Raw genomic sequence first — 18,654 nt, 5'->3', positions numbered from 1 at the left:
GCAAATAGCGTGGGGCTAACTTGGCCACTGCTATCAGAAGTCCTTATACCTTAGCTGTTACCTCAGGCATCACTAGATGATAAGTACTTAGGGGCGGGGATCTTGTCTGTTTGGTCAAGTGCTCTGAACAACAATATACCTGTAACTAGGGAAATCCATGTCTTGAACAGGTAGATCATAAACTCTGCATAAGGAAATGAGTTGTGCTACACACACTATTTATTTAGCTTATGTTCAGCTGTGATACAGGAATAACTGAGACTGGGACATCCTTCATACTTACAAAGGCAGCCCTGGATCACCCAAGATTTCACCGGAGAGACTCTCATATAGTCTATTCACAAGAGTTCATATAGTTGACTGTAGAAACCATTTTACATATAGTTGATCTTTTAGACTAAGATTATCCATTTAACATGTTATATGGCCTGTCTATGACTCTGTGCTTCCCTGATTGGTCTTCACAGATTGAATAATAGAAATTAGAGACAGAAACTAAGTTTTTCTGAGAAAAACACTGACTCTTTTCTATAGGACCAGGAATCTTTTCTCACCGTGGATAATGCCACCTTGTTGTGAGCACATCCATAGCACCTACCTTCCCTTAACTGAAACAGCTTCTCCTCTTTGGACACAGAATGGCTTCATCCTCCACATGCGGAGAGTCTTATTATTTGGCTACCCTCTGTTATTTTCAGAGATGTGACTTATTCCACATTTAAAAGTTAGTTGCCCACATTCACAAGTGCCAAACTGCCTGCCTAGCCTGTGGGCCCTATTACCCCCAACTGCCCGGGCAGTTCCACTATTTGTGTTTGCAAATGGCCACTTAGCTGCATTACCGACTGTGCAAGTACCCCATCTGCAGGCATTGAATGTCTGTGCATGCAAATAAGGCATGGAATTGCCAGGGGAAAAATTCACATCCTGAATTGTGAAGATTAGTCCCTGGAAGTATTGTTGAAGCATCGTCTGGCATTTTTGTTCACCTAAATGGAGATCCAAGTCTCCAAAGACCCTCTAAGGCTGCTTGAACAGTATACAGGTGACAACTCCTCCTCACTCTTTCAATTTATGATCTATTTTAAAATACAGAAAAAAAATTAGAAGTGCCCTCTGGTGGGCAGGTAAAGAAACTGATAAAATTCAGCATTATTAAGATATCAAAAAATGGATACAGAAGCCAGAATGCAGCACTGATTTTATTTAATGTACTTTGGACAACAGTTCATTTGTATTACTTATTCAAATTACAACATAACTTTTTAGGGAAAAAAATCATTACAGCAATTTGTGTTATATTCCTCTACAGATTTTTTACTAGGGAAGAAAAGATATGGGCTTATAATAATTGTGTAAAGCCTTAGTCAGTTAATGATTCATGTTTGTAAGGCACTTTGAAGATAAATTTAAAAGAACTTTTCCATAAGGGTTAGCAGGGATAAAATATGGGTCCAGAGACTTTAAATAGGATTCTATCAAACTTACTCTAAAAACCCTATAGAATTTGACAGACAGATCCTTTCTATAATTTTTTTAGACCATTCTATAGAATTTGATTGAGAATTATATTCCTGTTACAGAATTCTATCGCTTAGGTTACACGCTATGTGGAGACGTTATAATCCTCTATTGAGTTCATTAGGACTTTCTTAGGAGGGAAATCACCAGAAAGCTTAAGCATCATTAAGTCAGCCTTGTCTTTTATATGGAACTGCCCAGGCATGGCATTATTCAGGATCAGACGAACTCCACCTATGTGTGTCTGCGCATGGCGATGGCTTCTATTCTGTCTCTTAGGGTTTTTGCCCAGTCATCTTCTCTCCTCAGTGTTGTGGATCTGGTCTCCATCATGTTTAAAGCTTGGATCTCAGGTGGAACTTCAGGAACAAGGTTTGCTCTGAGCACGGCATCCAGGAACTTTGCAGCTGAGGCGGGTGCTAAGCAGCACCTGGGTCTGCTGCGAAAGAGAGACAGACAGATAGACAGACATAGGATGTCGTTTACTATTAGTAGTTCTGGGGTCAGTTGGGTGTAGACCCACCCAAAATAAAGGGCCCGTCCCCTCAGCTAAAGGGGAAGAACCACCAAGCCTAGGCTACTAGTGATTTCTGGGGACAATTAAAGAGACACTGAGCAGAGAACTCCAGACAGCGCCCACGGCTCCTCAAAGGTGTCTAAGGAGTCAATGGACACTGCCCAGAGGAACTCTGTCTGGAGGTCTGATCTGAGAAGGGACCGGAAATAGGCCCTGGAAATAGGCCCCATGGTCGCAGATCACCCCCTTGTCCAGCTTCCTCCTCCCACTGTGATGGATGGTTGACCTGGCCACTGAGGTTGACAAGAAGGTCCCGCAACCCTGTGGGGCACAGATGGGGTGTGACTGGATCAGGAGGTGCAGCCACAACCTCAGTAAGAGGTTATGAAGAAGCTGGAAGAGAGGCTGCAACCTGATGCACCCATACTGATGTGGGCCAGGATCTCCCTTTTGCCGCAGAAGGAACAGAGGGCAGGGGAGTTCATGAACCACACCAGGTACATGTCCATGCTCATGGCTCCATGAAGGAGCCGCCAGCTTCTATCCCTGGAGGGCCGTGGGAATAGAGTGGAGGTCCTGGAGTTCCTTGCCTCTTCAGGTGGCAATACGTCCCACCAGTTGGTGTCAGGGCGGGACACGAGGGCGAGGAAATAAACAGGATGGAGCACGAGCACGTACAGATGTTTCCTGGACGCAGTTCAGAGGCAGACCAGCTGGATGTCATGCAGCCAATGAGGTTAGCCTACCCTGAGTTTTAGCAACATACACACAAGTGAGCAGCATCAGTGAGGATACAGTAACTCGGCCCTGGTTTTAGAGTGTAGTTGTCCTCATGGGTGCTGCCTTCTTACATGTGTGTTGCTAAAACTCCCCTAGTTCCTTGTGCTGAAGTAAACCAAACCACTCTATGATTCTCTCTCAGTGAATGGTGGGAGAACTTCTTTGTTAATCTGGGCACACGGGGTGGGAGGGTCTGAGGGGAGGCTTTGAGGACTATCAGCACTCGAGTGGTTTAGCCTGCATCCTCACTACAAACTGTGTGGGATACCAGACTGAGTGAAAGCAACAGCAGACTCTAGCCCATAATCCCAGCCAGGCCAGCTGGCTGAGCTCCAGCCTCAAACATGTGTGTTACACCTCTCCTTAAATACTGCCTCTCATTGAACAATTATAACCAAAATTATCCTACTGCCAACTACATGTGCATCATCAGTGTCAAACAGCCTCCTCTAAGAATTGGAAAGACTTGAGCAAAAGCAGAATGCCAAAATCTCCTACTAAAAATTAGGGCCCTTTAAGGATGCTTCTCCCCTCCAACCCCCCGGCGCCATAAAAAGCACGTTAGCCATTTCCTGAAAGAAATCTGGCCTTCCATTAGTAGCTTCTTACCTGCTGACATGGCAGTCCAACTGCTGATAATGGTAGTGAACAGCCACAGCTGAGTGGGGACATAACAGGTAGTGATTATCTTCCCAACAGCGTCTCATTGCTTGAACAATGTCTTCGTCAGATGCTGAACATGAGCTCAGTGCTTCAGAAAGCTGGAGAACCAAGGGGGAGGGGGGAGAGGAGGAAATGGAAACAAATCCCCAAAAATCATAGACAAAAACCACACTAGAATTTACAGATCAATGTTAAATCATTTTTAAAAATGTATTAAAAGTTCATTCTGTGATGCTACCACTTGTACATAAGACCTTCTTATTTGTTAGTATCTTGAATGCAAGAGAGACGGGTACTTCTGTCAGACACATTAATATCATCACCAGAGTCAGTCCAGCTATCAGTTAATAACTGCCCTTTGTTGGTGGACACAATGCAACTGATGCTGGTATTTGAGGATATCGATCCCAAACTGCCTAAAGAACCCCCTGATGTATGTGATGGACGCATTAATACATAACTTTTATGATTTAACAAGGACTTTGCTAGTGTTTCTTTCCCATGGAGATAAACATTGAAACCATTAGTTTACTTTTCACCTTTAATTTTTCTCCTTTTTGTATTTCTCCAGCCTGGTGCCTGATTCACCAAAGCTCTTGCTTAAAAGGTTAAGCATGAATACAGTTCCACAGAAATCCATACCACCACTCACATATTTAAAGTTACGGACTTGATTAAAAGCTTTGCTGGCTCAGGGTGTTGGACAGTGAAATTACATTGTCGGGGAGCGTTTTGGTCCTATGTACAAATAATGCACATGCTACTGGACTGGGGTTTCTAGGACAGCAGGGGAATGTTTAAATCCCAACAAAATACTGTAATTGTAATTTTAAAAGAAAGGCTTATTTGATAAGATACCTATGCACATAGGTTTTGTAAACACCTGTCTTCCACCAACCGACCTAAGATACCTTCATTTTAGGTTTGAGATGACGTGGCATGATCCCTTCAATGCACTTGCAATATTAATATTTATTCTGAAAACAGCTGATTTAAAAAAAATTGTGATGGAAAAGTATTTACTAAACACACATGAAGTGACTGACCTTTCTCTGCAGTTCTTCTGGGAGTGTAAGGTTTTTCGACGTGTAAAACTGTTCCATCAGAGTTTTAATCAAGCTGCCATCACAGTCCGAAAGCAGCCACAAGATTCTCTCCATATTGTAAGGTTCCTATAAAAACATACACTACACACATGAACCTCCATCCACAAAGGATCAAATTCAGAATCTGGAGCACTGCTGAGCTCTAGTTGGATACTTAGTGCGGTAGATACTACTGTACCGCACGGCTCAGCACCTCTTGTGTGCTCAGTGGGAATTGGAGATGCTCAGCTCCTTGCAGGATCAGGCCTTGTATATTTGTGTCAAAATAAATAGGGCTGGAAAAAGAAAGGAGGAGATACAGGTGGAGAGTAAGCCTGGGGTCCTACCCTAGACTGGGGGTTCCAGCAAGAGCCCAAGAAAGGTAAATTAGCTATAGAGAGCACAGGAACTTCTGGAGGTAAACCAGAGATAGGCAAGGAAATAGAGAGGTGGAGTAGGAACCCTGGGAAACAGCAACAGAGTCCTAGATTGAACAGATCTAGGTTGCTAGTCACAGGGTCCCTGGGCTGGAGCTAAGGAGTAGGTGAGCCGAGGCTCCCCTACCAGCCACTGGCAAAGCGACACACGTCCTGCAACTGGAAGAGAAGACTGCCTGAGGCAACATACGAACAGCTTGTCTGGGTGACGTTGTTACCCCAGAACAGGGGGATGATGTAGTGGTGACCTGGCTAGAGGTCAGGAAGAAGATTAGCAGATTTACTGACATCTTGGCAGAGACCCAGGATTTTTTAATTGCGCTCCTGGATGAAGAACATGGTCGACAACACCACTTCTCAGGCACAATGGGACTTTCTACCAGAGGGGAAAAGCTCATCTATACAGGAGACAGAGCTGTCTCAAAGATGGTCTGAGACTGTGGAATGACCTATCTGGAACTACAGACCATCACAAACCTCCCCACCTTCTCCAAATGCCAGGGACACTTCTCCAGCCTGCCGTTGGTAGTATAAACACAGAGCAACAACACATAAACCAAACAAAAAAATCCGTAACAAAACACCACACTGCACACACAATTCTCCCACTAGGGAGACAATCAGAGGGAGAATGAACCACACGTGGCACGTTACTCACATCACTTCATGCACTACTGGAAGGCACTCAGACTCTGCAGTAATGAGGGTGGTGTCAGAACACTGTAGAACAGAATACGGACAGCAAAATAATTTTAGTAGCTGTATCAGTCCATATAGTATACGTGATCTCTCCTTCTTAAGCAGACACGTACCTGAATATCCATTGCAGAAGCTAAAGTTGGCTTAACGCTCCCAGAGAATGAGAAATCTCCATGCTGAATTGCTCTGTGGATAATGTCGTTATTATTCACCACAGCGACGAGTCGGATTGGAAGTCCCATTTTCTGGGCGATATATCCAGCTGGGAAAAAAAGCAATTACACCTGGGCTTCAGCCCTGCGATGAAACACTCATAAAACAGATTTACCAGATTTATCTGTTTAGTCAGATTTACCAATGAAATCATTGCTCCTCCATTTGTGCAAATTTATCAGGAAGGGTCAAAAATTATGTTTCATAATACGGGTATAGTGCAAAGAAACTACAGCTCCCTGTATACAATGCTCCATTTGAGCAGCCTCACAGCCAGAGAGACCACCGCATGGTTGCTCCTGGATTCTCTGCAGCCCCCACCATCCTATTAAGAGATGTTGTGAAGAGAGGGGCCTCTGGAAGATGCTTTTCATTCAGATAGGATGTGACTTTTGAACTCTTGGCAACATGCTAATGCAGCTTCAGGCAGATGCTCCTGAAATACCATGAATGCAACTTTTTACATCACCCCTTGTATTGCTTTTCCAGTAGAAAAGATTCCCCTAAAGTTAAAAAGGCCAGAATTGTAAAGTTAGGAGAGAGCTGTTACCATGTTTGCCCTCCCCCGCCCTCCCAAATAGGATAACGTTCATGTGCAAATGGATGTATAATGAGCCATGGGTACACACAGGCCAGATTAGTTGTACTACTACTGGTCTGAAGTGAATAGGATGAAATTCAATAAGGACAAATGCAAAGTACTCCACTTAGGAAGGAACAATCAGTTGCACACATACAAAATGGGAAATGACTGCCTAGGAAGGAGTATTGCAGAAAGGGATCTGGGGATCATAGTGGATCATAAGCTAAATACAAGTCAACAGTGTAATGCTGTGGCAAAAAAAGCAAACAACATTCTGGAATGTATTAGGAGTGTTGTAAGTAAGACACGAGAAGTAATTCCTCCTCTCTACTCCATGCTGATTAGGCCTGAACTGGAGTCATGTGTCCAGTTCTGGGCACCACATTTCAGGAAAGATGTGGACAAATTGGAGAAAGTCCAGAGAAGAGCAACAAAAATGATTAAAGGTCTAGAAAACATAACCGATGAGGGAAGATTGAAAAAAAAAAAATGGGTTTGTTTTGGAAAAGTCTGGAAAAGAGAAGACTGAGGGGGGACGTGATAAAAGTTTTCACATATGTAAAGGGTTGTTACAAGGAGGAGGGAAAAAAATTGTTCTTCTTAACCTCTGAGGATAGCACAAGAAACAAAGGACTTAAATTGCAGCAAGGGAGGTTTAGGTTGGACATTAGGAAAAACTTCCTAACTGTCAGGGTGGTTAAGCACTGGAATAAATTACCTAGGGAGGTTGTAGAATCTCCATCTTTGGAGATTTTTTTAAGAGCAGGTTAGACAAACACCTGTCAGAGGCGCTCTAGATAATACTTCATCCTGCCATGAGTGCAGGGGACTGGACTAGATGACCTCTTGACGTCCCTTCCAGTCCTATGAGTCTATGATTCTGTATTCGTGTCTAATTTAAATAATCAGATCCTCAGTATTTTCTCTCTTCAGTTTCCGACTCATTCTGTTCACGTGTATTTCTAACATGCTCATCCCCGTATTATCTACACATAGCACCATAGCACTGTTCTGTGTTTTGTATGGCACCAACGATGCTGTTCGTACTTAAATATTACTAATCATGATATAAGTGGTTCAGAAAAAAAAATACAACCTCCATCTTTATCACAAACCAGTGTTTGGTTTTTTAGACCCAAAGAATGTCTTTCCCTTCCCACCTAACCTGTGATATTTCCTCCAGCCCCTGTTGGCACAACAATTTCCACAGCCGGAAGTGGAGTCATGTCCATGGATGGGGTGCATTGAAAGTAAGCATAGAAGTAGTGAGCGATCTGCACCATAATCCTAGACCAGTTGATTGAGTTCAGACTCATCAGATTGTGTTGTCTGGCAAAATCTGCATCAGCGAACAATTCTTTGATCGGCTCGTCAATTTCATCGCTATTTCCATCAGCTGTGGAAAAGAGGAAGGAACAATCAGGAGTATTAACTGAAGTGTTGCTGAAATTAGTGAATTAGGCATAAAATAGTTGTTTTCGCCTACCAAAGAGGATTCAAAACTGACGGGTTATTCTAGCCATCCAACTGGAGTTGTGGGAGCTGGGGTTTTGGTTCAGCCATCGCACATACAGAGGGTCCAACAGCAATATTTGGATCCAGATGTGGGTTTCAATTCTGAATTACTCAGAATTCCCAACTTTTAAGGATGTTTGGATCTGGGATTTTGGTTTGGGCCCATCTACAGGTTATTCCAAGGTCATAAAATGAACCAGCAGCACAGTCAGTCTGGAACCAATGTCTTATGGCTCCCAGTTCTGTTCAGTAACTCAGAGCGCTGCCTGGTCCAAAGTGAGTCATGGTAGGGCCCGACAAAATTCCGGGTCCATTCTGGTCAATTTCACAGATATGAAAATTGGTCAATTTCATGTTTTCAGATGTTTATATCTGTAATTTCACAGTGTTGTAACCCTGGGGATCCCGACCCAAAAGGGGTTTGTGGGAGGGTCACAAAGCTGTTATAGGAGGTGTTACGGAATTGCCACCCTCACTTCTGTGCTGCCTTCAGAGCTGGACTCTGAAGGCAGCAGCCCCAGAGCTTCCTGCAGCCACAGGAGGTTCCTGGAGGTGGACGTGGGTCTGATCTCCCACCGAGAGCAGCTGTTCAGGGGGAGAGTAAATGCCGTTCCTCTCCAACCTGGCTGGGACTAGCAGCCGGATCCTGGGGAAAACCCTCAGCCCTTCCCTTCCCCCATCCCCTCCAATAGCTAGATTTCAGGGGGGAGGGCTCATTTCACAGTCCATGACATGTTATTTACAAGCGTGAATTTGGTAGGGCCCCTGTCACGAGAGATCCTTCGAAGAAGAAACTCATCAGAACAACTCAAACCACTTACAAGGGAGGGAAAAACTGAGCAGAAAGGAGGATAAATTCTCATTCTTTTAGTGCAAACCAACAGTCTGTGCAGCACAGCTAAATACCCATTCAGCTGCAGGGGAATGGCTTTAAAACTATCACTAGAAGAGAAGGAATCCTGGGCAGCTCTGAATCAGCTGGTGAACAAGTCAAGAGAGTAAAGCAACTCCAACTAGCCTCCCATTAGTCAGAGGCCTGGGGTGCTGAAAAGTCAAACACTGAAGTAACAGTTATGCTGATCAGAGAGACGGGGTGGAGAGTGGGGTAATACCTTTTATTGGACCAACTTCTGTTGGTGAGAGAGACCAGCTTTTGAGCTTATGCAGAGTTCTCCTTCAGGTCTGGGAAACCTACTCAGACCTGAAGAAAAGCTCTGTGCAAACACAAAAGCTTTTTTCTCTCCCATCAACTGAAGTTGGTTCAATAAAAAGTATTACTTCACTCACCTTGTCTCTTTAATATCCTGGGGCCCACATGGCTACAACAATACTGCACACAAGTCATGGTGATTGATGGCCCAACATGGTACATCCACAGTGGGAGCAGCGTGTAACACAATCCCCCCCAAGGCTTTCTAGAATTAATGGCCAATTCACATTGGGATTGACAATAACATCAACCCAGCAATAGTATAAAGTAGATCATTCAACAAAACGCAAACCAATAAAGACATGGACGTTCTCTTCGATCACCGTCGTCATCTGCAGTTCTTGTATCTGGCTGCAGAGACCTTTGGGTAACAGAACAAAGATGTCCATGTTGTTTTCCCCTCGCACACTTTCAATTGCCGCACTACCGGTGTCTCCCGAAGTTCCTGTTTCACATGAAAATAATCAAGGAGAAAATAATTATATCTACTAATTAAGAGTTATTTAAAGACTGAAAGATCAGCCACATTTGTGTTTTCACACAGAAGAAGGGTGCAGTTCTCAGTCCGGGATACTTTTGGTTAGTGCCGGTTGTGTGGCATTTAATACTGGAAAATGAACACCTTCCAGTAGGCAAGTGTCTGCATCACAAACCACTACCACCAGTGGCACCAAGGAATGAATGGGAGGCTGAACCAGTAAAGATGCCCTCTAGGTCAAGTGAGGAATACTGGCTGCCCTGTTCCGGAGATATCTAGGATGTAAGCCTCCAGGGTTATCAATCCAGTTCCACTCATAAGCACGAATAGGATGGTATTATGTGTGTATATATATACATACACACACACACACAACCTCTCACTGGCATAAATTCCAAGTACATTGCTTGCACCCATCTGTTTAGCTGTAACCTACCGACTAGAATAGTGATGTGCTGCTTCCTTTTCTTCAGGAAGTACTGTAAAAACTGCCCTGTGCAGGACAAGGACAAGTCCTTAAAGGCATAAGTTACACCATGCCAGAGCTCCAAAACATTCAACCCATCCTTCAGCCTGGCCAGATGCACAACATTGTTGTGCCGGAACCTCCGGAAGGCGCTGTCAATCAGATCTGGAGGGAAGCAGTTGAAGGGGACTGTTAGAACAGGTACCAGGAACAAACCTCCAACACATCACCTGCATGATCATGGTTTGCCAAGCTCATGAGAATCTTTACTGAAAAACCAAAGATTCTCCAGTACCACAGAGGAAGTGATAGACAGAAGCCCAACACATTATTCTCTTACAAATTAAGAGTCTGCTCCTCAGTGTAAATTGGACAGGACCACTGACCTTAACAGAGCCGTGCTGATTTATACCAACTGAGGATCTGACCCAGTCAGAACTATTTGAACAATTAAAACAAGAATCAACCAATGTTGCAGTGAACCAGCTCAGGTGGATGGTCCCCACTGCTCTCTAATGGACGCAGTGAGGCTTTGGATAGGTGCTATAATAAAATCTAACTGTATAAACAGAACTGCGCAACTGTCTGTCAGAGGCCGTTTACAGCTGACAGCTAAGGAGATGCTGCTTTTACAGCAGGAGAATCCAAACTCTTTTCCCACTGTCGGAGAGAAATTTGGGCATCCATGGAGTGCACCACAGTGACAGCTCTGAAGCACCAAGGGGCCACCGATTTGTTACAAGTTTTCTTTACCAAAACCTACACCTGGCTTCATGTTACATGCTTGTTTTGTAATCCATTTTGCAAAGGGAAAATATAGAACCAGGAACACCTGGCAGAAGGAGCAATCAATTTGCCACATTTGCTTTTACTTCTGTTTACAAATATGTGTTACTTAAAAGAGTGTGGGCCAAATTCTGACAGGGTGCTACCCAAAGGGAGAGAAAAACTACACACACAGGAAGAGAGGAAATTTCCTCCTTAATCCTGTCTACACCAATCAAAAACCACTTAGGGCTTCACAGGTCTTCTATGATAGGAGCCACAAAGGTGACAGAGCCTGCTTATCTTTCCCATGTACACCCTAGGATACACCAAAGGTCTCATCTGATATGCTCCCATGTTCTACATGGAACAGCCATGTGGGCAGGGGCTGCTGCAGCCAGCACAAAATAGCACCGATTCTGAAACGTTATATACACTGTATTTGCACCCACTTGCAGCAGAGATCTGCCTTCGTACAGCAACCTTGGAAACTGCATTAGCCCTCTACGAGAATGACATTTATAGACATAGACAGAATTTGGCCCTGTGTTCATTTAAAGAGAATCTTCTGCTAGTCTTCAGAAGAGAAGCAGATCTCCAACAATCTAGTTTAACAACAAGACACATCCAGTGGATGAAACAATTGGAGGAGAGAAAGGACAAGCTAACATTATAATAACCATGGAGATTCTGGCCACTAAGAGCCTTCAGAGGTCCAGTGAGGATCAGGGTTATTAGGCTGATGGGTTAATACAGGATAAAATAATAGTCATCTAAAAGCTTTGATACAAATAGAGCAAACCCTACAGCACACTGCTTGAATTGCTGTCTGGTTTGTGTTTACCATTCAGCTCTTTCCGTGGGATTAGTTCAGACGAGATGAAGAGTGAACTCAGCTCTTTCACCAGCTCTGGATAGGAGAAGGCACTCCATGTTCGCAGGGTGTTATAGTCCAGGGTAGGGATTTCCTGGGGCATGAAAAGGCCACCATCCGGTGCATAGCCAGAAAAGAGGGCTCCTTCAAAGTCAACGCTCCTGGCTTCTCCTCGAGTGCTGATATACCTCATGTTTCCAGCGTCGCTGCAAGAGATGTGACAGTTACACCAGGGTGCCCTGGGGGAGAAGTCTGGGGTATCACATGACAGGGAGACAGACAGACAGGTATTTTGTGGATGCTGCTGTTGTGCCCTTTACTGATCAGTGTCATGGAAACTGGGAACAAGATTGGCTTCAAGACTGATTCACCAAGGCAACTAGTTATCTGGAAGTGCAATGGGGTATTCTCAGGCCAGGACTCTCTGAGGACATTAGTGGGACTCTGCACGTTCCATGGGGACTGGGAGATTTATCTGGGGAAGGAGAGAACTTATTTCACTATGGAAACACTTCTCTTGGTATTACTCCTGTCCACAGAGCACCACTCCAGCTCCTACTGAAGCCAGAGGGAGCTGTGGGGGTCAGCATTTTGAGAATTAGGCCCCTAACTTTATCCTGAGAATTTAGGCCTATATAACTTTAGCACAGCCAAAACAGAAGATGACACCACACCAGAGACCCGGCAAGGGGACTGCCCAGTAAGTAAAGTTCACAAGCCGTGGAAACCAACTGGATCAGAGAGACCCTGCTTACAGCATCCCAGGGGACCACATTAGCACTCCCAGACACTGACACACAGCTCCTTCTAAAAATGATCCTAGCACAAGGCCTAGGCCCACTGTCTGAAGTCAATGGCCAGATTCCCACTGAATGCAATAGGAAGAGAATTCAATAGCTTTTTTAAAAGATCTGCTGTAGGAATTATTTTGGGCAAGTTCCCTGACATGAGCTATGCAGGAGGTCAGACTAGATCATCACAATGGTCCCTTCTGGCCTTGGAATATATTAGGGATGTAAAATATTAGCCGGTAAGCATTAGGCCCGCCGTCTCCAGCAGCTCCATGCCAACCGGCCAACCCCAGCCCCAGGTGCACCAGCCAGAGCAGCCCCAGCCTCGCTGGCTGAACTGAACTCCAGCCCCAGCCGTACCGGCGGGAGCAACCCCAGCCCCAGCCCCGGGCTGGCCAGAGCAGCCCCAGCCCCTCTCCCTTTAATTGGTTAACCATTTAAACAATATAATTTTAATTGTTTAAACGGTTAACTTTTTAAATGATATTTTACATCCCTAGAATGTACAAATGCCTCGGAATCTCAGCTTTTATTGCACGCTCAAAGTTTTTAGCCCTCATGTTTGTGGAGTAATGCTGGAAAATGTGAACACTAAAGACTTTAAAAACACAGCAGATAAAAAGAGCCTAAACTCATTATTTTTTAAAAGCTCATGATTTTTCAAGAGGCCTGGATCATGATATTTCAGTGTTGGGGAGGACAACATTGCACACACACTATTAGACTGTAAGCAATTTGGTGCAGGGACCATCTTTTTGTTCCGCGTCTGTACAGAGCCTAACACAATGGGTTCATGACTGGGGCCCCTAGGCACGCCACTTCAATACAAATAATAAATCAGCATACAGCGTAGGCAAACTGATGGCTTTCCGATTCAGGCATGCAGCCTTGGAAGGAGGAGGTGTTCCCGCACCACCCGGAAAGCTCTCAGGCAGAGCGGGGTGAGATTTTTCAGTTAAACACCCTGTCCCCCCAAAAAAATACAGATTTGAGTCGACCAGAACACTTCCCAAACTGTGTTAAATTCACCAGATTGGTTCAGTCGGGGGGGTGGGGGGGAATAGTGGCATTCGATTTTTTAATTCAAAATTACGTTTTATTTCAAAATCTCCTTCAATCTGATTTGAAAAAAAACACTTCAAACAGCTGGAGAATACAACACGCTGGAGGGCCCCACAATGAGCCTGGCCGGGGAACCGAACCATCAAAGCGCAGCCCAGCGCTGTTACGCCAGCAGGGGGCGCGCTCGCCCGCGCCATGTTTATCTGCCGCTGCGGGGGCGGCGTCTTGCAGCCTCTCCCAGCCAGGAGCAGGAGCCCCGCACAATCCGAGGCGGCTGCCGCCGGCCCCAGCCGCGGAAATCAGAGCCGGGCACCACCCGGCAACAGGGCGCCCTGCAGACACTCAAGCCCTGAGAGCCGCTGGCCCCAGCAGGAGGCGGGCTGTGGGGTGCAGGAGCCCAGGCAAATACCCCCCTGGTCAGTTACCGGCTTCAGCCCCCTGGCAGCTGATCCAGCCCATCCCGCGGAGCGTGAGCGGGGAAGGCGAGCCCAGCCCCAGCCAGCGGGCTGCAAGGACGCCCCGGCAGCAGAAAGCAATGCCCGCTCACCTCCGAGCAGGGCTCAAAGCAGCCCCAGAAGGCCGCCCCGGCCCTGCCCAAAGCGGCTGGGCTTTACCTACTGGTTAGCAAGGCGTCAGCCACCTAATGCACAAGCCGGCTAGACTCCGGAACAGAGCAAAACCAGGCGCCCCCAGCCAGCCAGCCACGGGAGCTTTGCTTTATTTACCAGCCGGTACCAACCCGCTGCCCAGGCAGCAAGCCAGCCTTTGCCTGCGTGTGCTCCCTGAAAACGCTCCCCGCGCCAACTCACACGGGGACGGCAGGTTCCGCTGTCAACAGGACTCCAGTTGTAAGTCAAAAATCTGCATAAGGAACCTTTGCACTTCGATCCGTCCGTAGATCTCTGGACTCGTTGCAGACAATAATGAATAAAGCTACACATTCCCCCGGGAGGTAGGTAAGCAATTAAAATCCACATTGTACAGATGGGGAAACCGAGACACAGAGCGGTGATGTGACTTGCCCAAAGTCTGACAGCAAGTTAGTGGCAGTGGCAGGGCTAAAACCCAGCTTTCCTAGAGCCTTAACCACAAGACAATCCTTCCTCTCTATTCTATCTTCTTTTTCTTGCATCAGTTTAAATAAGTTTGTTTTTACATGGCTGTATTTTGGGGAGAAGGTGAGTACAGAATGGATGCTTCAAAGTGAGCTTCACACTGGATATTTGGAAAAATGCACTCCCAAGTCTTCCAGGACGTTTCCTCTGTGTGTATGTATGCATGCACAGGGACCAGAGAGAGACACAGAGAAATAACTATTGACTTGCAAATTGTTACGATTAGCCCAGGGAAAGTAGAGAGGAAATTATTCCACAATCTCCATGTAAAGTGCTCAGATACTACAGCAAGGTGCATGGCATAAAAATCTCCATAGATAAATAACTGTGTATAATCACATCTCCCAGTGAGTTATGCATGTGCCTGGTGCAAATAGTGTGGGACTTACTTGGCCACTGCTATCAGAAGTCCTTATACCTTAGCTGTTACCTCAGGCATCACTAGATGATAAGTACTTAGGGGCAGGGTTCTTGTCTATGTTTGGTCAAGTACTCTGAACAATAACATATTTGTAACTAAGGGAATCCATATGTCTTGAACAGGTAGATCATAAACTCTGCATAAGGAAATGAGTTGTGCTACACACACTATTTATTTAGATTATGTTCAGCTGTCATACAACTGAGACAGGGACATCCTTGGTACATAGACAGCTCTGGATCAACCAAGATTTCACCTGAGAGTCTCATACAGTCTATTTGCAAGAGTTCATAGAGTTGACTGTAGAAACCATTTTACGTATAGTTGACCTTTTAGGCTAAGATTCAGTTTAGGTGGCCGTGAACTCCCCCATCCCTGGAACAGACAGCCAATTGCGACCGGACATTGTCATCACCAATGAGAACCAAAAGAAGATCGTCACGGTGGACATCACAGTGCCCTTTGAGAACAGGACCTTGACTTTCTCCAAAGCTCAAGCTCAAAAGGTGGAGAAATACACTCCTCTGGCTGACACTTTAAGAGCTAGGGATTACCAGGTTCAAACTCACGCTCTGATCGTTGGAGCCCTGAGCAAATAGGACCCCAGCAACAAGCGAGTGTTGCAGGAATGCAGAATTGGTCAGCGTTACACTCGGCTGATGCAGCCAATCATGTGTTGGATGCCATCAGGTAGTGGAGGGATATCTACCTAGAACACATCACCGGACATCAGCAATACCATCGGAGATGAGCTGGAGAGCTGATGAGAAGCGCAATCGGGAAAGTAACTGGAATACTTTCCTGATGGATTGTATTTTCTAGCAGACAACCTATCCTAAATTCTCAATTACCAAGAAACAATCTTCACTCATTGCTATATTTGTTTTCCACAACCAACTCTCTGTATAACTTTTCATGAGTGATGTACCCGGATATTTGTATGCTAATATCTAAATTGTATTGTTAAATTTATTAACCTTAATTTGGAATATTGCAGATTATGTACGATAAGTGTTCTATGACTTTTAAGCCAAACTTTGTACTTTTGGATAATATAAGCACTATACCCAGATGTACAGACATGCTTTCCTTAACCTGTGTATTATATAATTTTAGCATTAGCTTTAATACAAAATTTTAAATCAGTTTAGCATGTTATATGTCCTCTGTCTGTGACTCTGTGCTTCCCTGATTGGTTTTAACAGATAGTTTCCACCTCTAATTTTATGTTTTTGAGAAAAATACTCATTCTTTTCTATAGGATCAAGAATCAGGATAATGCCACATTGCTGTGATCAGCACATGGCTGATCAGTGTCACCATATATCAGCCCAAGCACTGCTATGGCACCTAATGGGACTTCGACCCAGAAAAATCAGATCCAAAGGTACAGAGCAATGCTGATAACAACTGCAATTGAGTCTAAAGCCTCAGTCCTGCAAACACCTATGCAAGTACTTCATTTATGCACATGAGTAAAGTCCAGCACATGCACAAAAGTTTGCAGGATTAGAGCCTAAAAGAGCATCAGGGTTCATCTAGCTGCCTTGGTCATTAGTGCTGTGATGTCACAGAATGATTAGAACTGCAAGAAAGTTCTGCTCTAACGGGTTGTCTCGTCTTTCCCCGGTACATTGTGGTAAAAATGGTTTCCTAGCTGTCATAGATCTTAAGGCCAGAGGAGCCCACTTTGATCAGCTAGTCCTGCATAACACAGAGAGAGAATTTCACCCAGGAATTCCTGCATGGTGCCCAACAATTTGTGGTTGAATGAGAGCTTCTCTTTTAGAAAGACATCAAATCCTGATTGAAAGACTCCCAAGATGTAGAGAATTTACTACATCCCTTGGTAACCCTTCCAATGATTAATTGCCCTTGATGTTAAAAACGTGTGTCTCATTTCATTATTCCTGAACCATTGTTTGGAGACGGATGTCAAGCTCAGCTTTGAATTAGTTTTATTTAGATTTATAATGCACCAAAAAGAGGCACAGTTCGCAAACTCTAGATGCTTTTGACCATCACTTAAAAGAACAGCTAAACTGTCCGGCTTAGATATGCATGTGGGCATTTTCAAGTCTACGCAGCTCCTTTAGCAGACACAACAAGCAAACATCAAGAAGCGACGAATGGGCCGCCCAGCAATGGCTGGCAAAAACCTGAGCGCACCAAGTGGGGATATCGATACTGCGTTTGTATGGGACCTTTCATCCAGCTGGATATCAATATGCTCCAGTGTAACTAAGGGCTCATCTTCACTGCAGCGTTAGCTCAAGTTATCTCCACTTGAGTTAATTCTCCCTGAGTTAGCCAGCTCCAGTGAAAGCGCTCACACGGCAAAACAACACTCCGAGCTGCACAGACTGATCCGATTCGCAGCAGAGTGTTTGCATTAGCAGCACAGAAGCGCTGCATCCCCATTGCATTCTTAGCTGGAACAGCCCCACTTGAATTCCAACTCGTACCCCTCACAGGCCAGCTAGCTTGAGTTTAAAGCACCACCGAACTTTTGTGTGCGCACCAGAGTCAGGTGAGGGGTAACGCTTGAGCTACACCTGGATCGAACGCTGAAGGGAAGGCAAGCCTGAGCGACTGTGCAAATGATCAGCCAAGTTCGACTCGTGTGTAACGCTTCTGCCAGTGAGAGTTGGTTGGCAGCAACATAGGCCGGGTGCTTATACCCCTGCAGCCGTACTGACAACAGACCACAGGCTATTGAATGCAAAACCTGTGACAGTGCAACACTACGGGCTGGTCAACACACAGCTGTGTTGCTGCTTTAACTATAGACACCGCTATAGTTAAAGCAGAACCTCCTAGTGTGGGGATGGTTATACCTGTATAACTTATTCCCCTAAATTTTGGGAAATAAAGTTATCCTGGTCTAAACACCTTTACACTGGTGTCACTGCATTCACAGCAGGTGTTGTACTGTTTTCACTATGGCAGTATAAAAGCAGCTCCCCTAACCGAAATAGCTAAATCAGTACAAACACTGTGTGCAGACCAGGCCTAAAGTTGCACAATTCAGCATGCAAAAGTGAGGAACTGCAGAAGCAAGGGCTGTTCTGGCAGCTCCTCTGTGACTGTCCTTGCACCTTTACATGATGACGGTAGTCTCTGACTATGTGATTACATACGGTTTCTCTGATAACTGTGAATAATTCACCATTTGCTACAACCTCACATACTCCCCAAGTAATTCATATAATCAGTGTTCATGTCTTTAAAGGGTGTATCATAAAGCCTATGCACAAAAGGAAGTGGTTTGTGCACCCAGTCATAACTTTTGCCTTTCCTGACCTTTTAGTGCTTAACCCTTCATGTTGGATTAATGTATTTGTGCACTTAATTTCCTAGGTTGTTAGGTGTTTTTCTTGATTACAAAAAAAAGTGTGGGCACATGGGTTGAGGTCGGGGGGGAAGTGCTCAGTTCTCTAGGTGTATTACCAGGCTCCC

The 18,654-nt window shown here is 45.0% G+C and overlaps 1 protein-coding gene across 5 annotated transcripts; it reads right to left on the bottom strand.

Moving 5' to 3' along the window:
- Window positions 1-1,196: 1,196 nt before the first annotated feature.
- On the bottom strand, window positions 1,197-14,606 carry THNSL2 (threonine synthase like 2). 5 transcript variants are annotated; one of them, XM_077816010.1, is made up of 9 exons: window positions 14,278-14,606; window positions 11,777-12,012; window positions 10,138-10,332; window positions 9,516-9,668; window positions 7,664-7,894; window positions 5,816-5,964; window positions 4,528-4,653; window positions 3,428-3,579; window positions 1,197-1,960 (listed from the first exon to the last, which is right to left on the bottom strand). In XM_077816010.1, exons 2-9 carry the CDS (start codon window positions 11,997-11,999, stop codon window positions 1,756-1,758), a joined length of 1,434 nt encoding a protein of 477 aa, XP_077672136.1. In that variant the 5' UTR covers window positions 12,000-12,012; window positions 14,278-14,606; the 3' UTR covers window positions 1,197-1,755. The 5 variants fall into 5 exon arrangements, 1 of the variants encoding a protein (XP_077672136.1); XR_013346034.1 differs by lacking the exon at window positions 1,197-1,960 and adding an exon at window positions 5,662-5,723 and having other exon boundaries at window positions 3,445-3,579; window positions 14,207-14,606; XR_013346035.1 differs by lacking the exon at window positions 1,197-1,960 and adding an exon at window positions 5,662-5,723 and having other exon boundaries at window positions 3,445-3,579; window positions 14,274-14,606.
- Between the last annotated feature and the right edge of the window lie 4,048 nt (window positions 14,607-18,654).

The sequence above is a fragment of the Eretmochelys imbricata genome, chromosome 4, assembly GCF_965152235.1.
Source record: "Eretmochelys imbricata isolate rEreImb1 chromosome 4, rEreImb1.hap1, whole genome shotgun sequence".
In the NCBI taxonomy this organism is placed as follows: Eukaryota; Metazoa; Chordata; order Testudines; family Cheloniidae; genus Eretmochelys; species Eretmochelys imbricata.
Note: the sequence above shows the minus strand (reverse complement) of the source record. Positions and strands in the feature narration are given on the sequence as shown.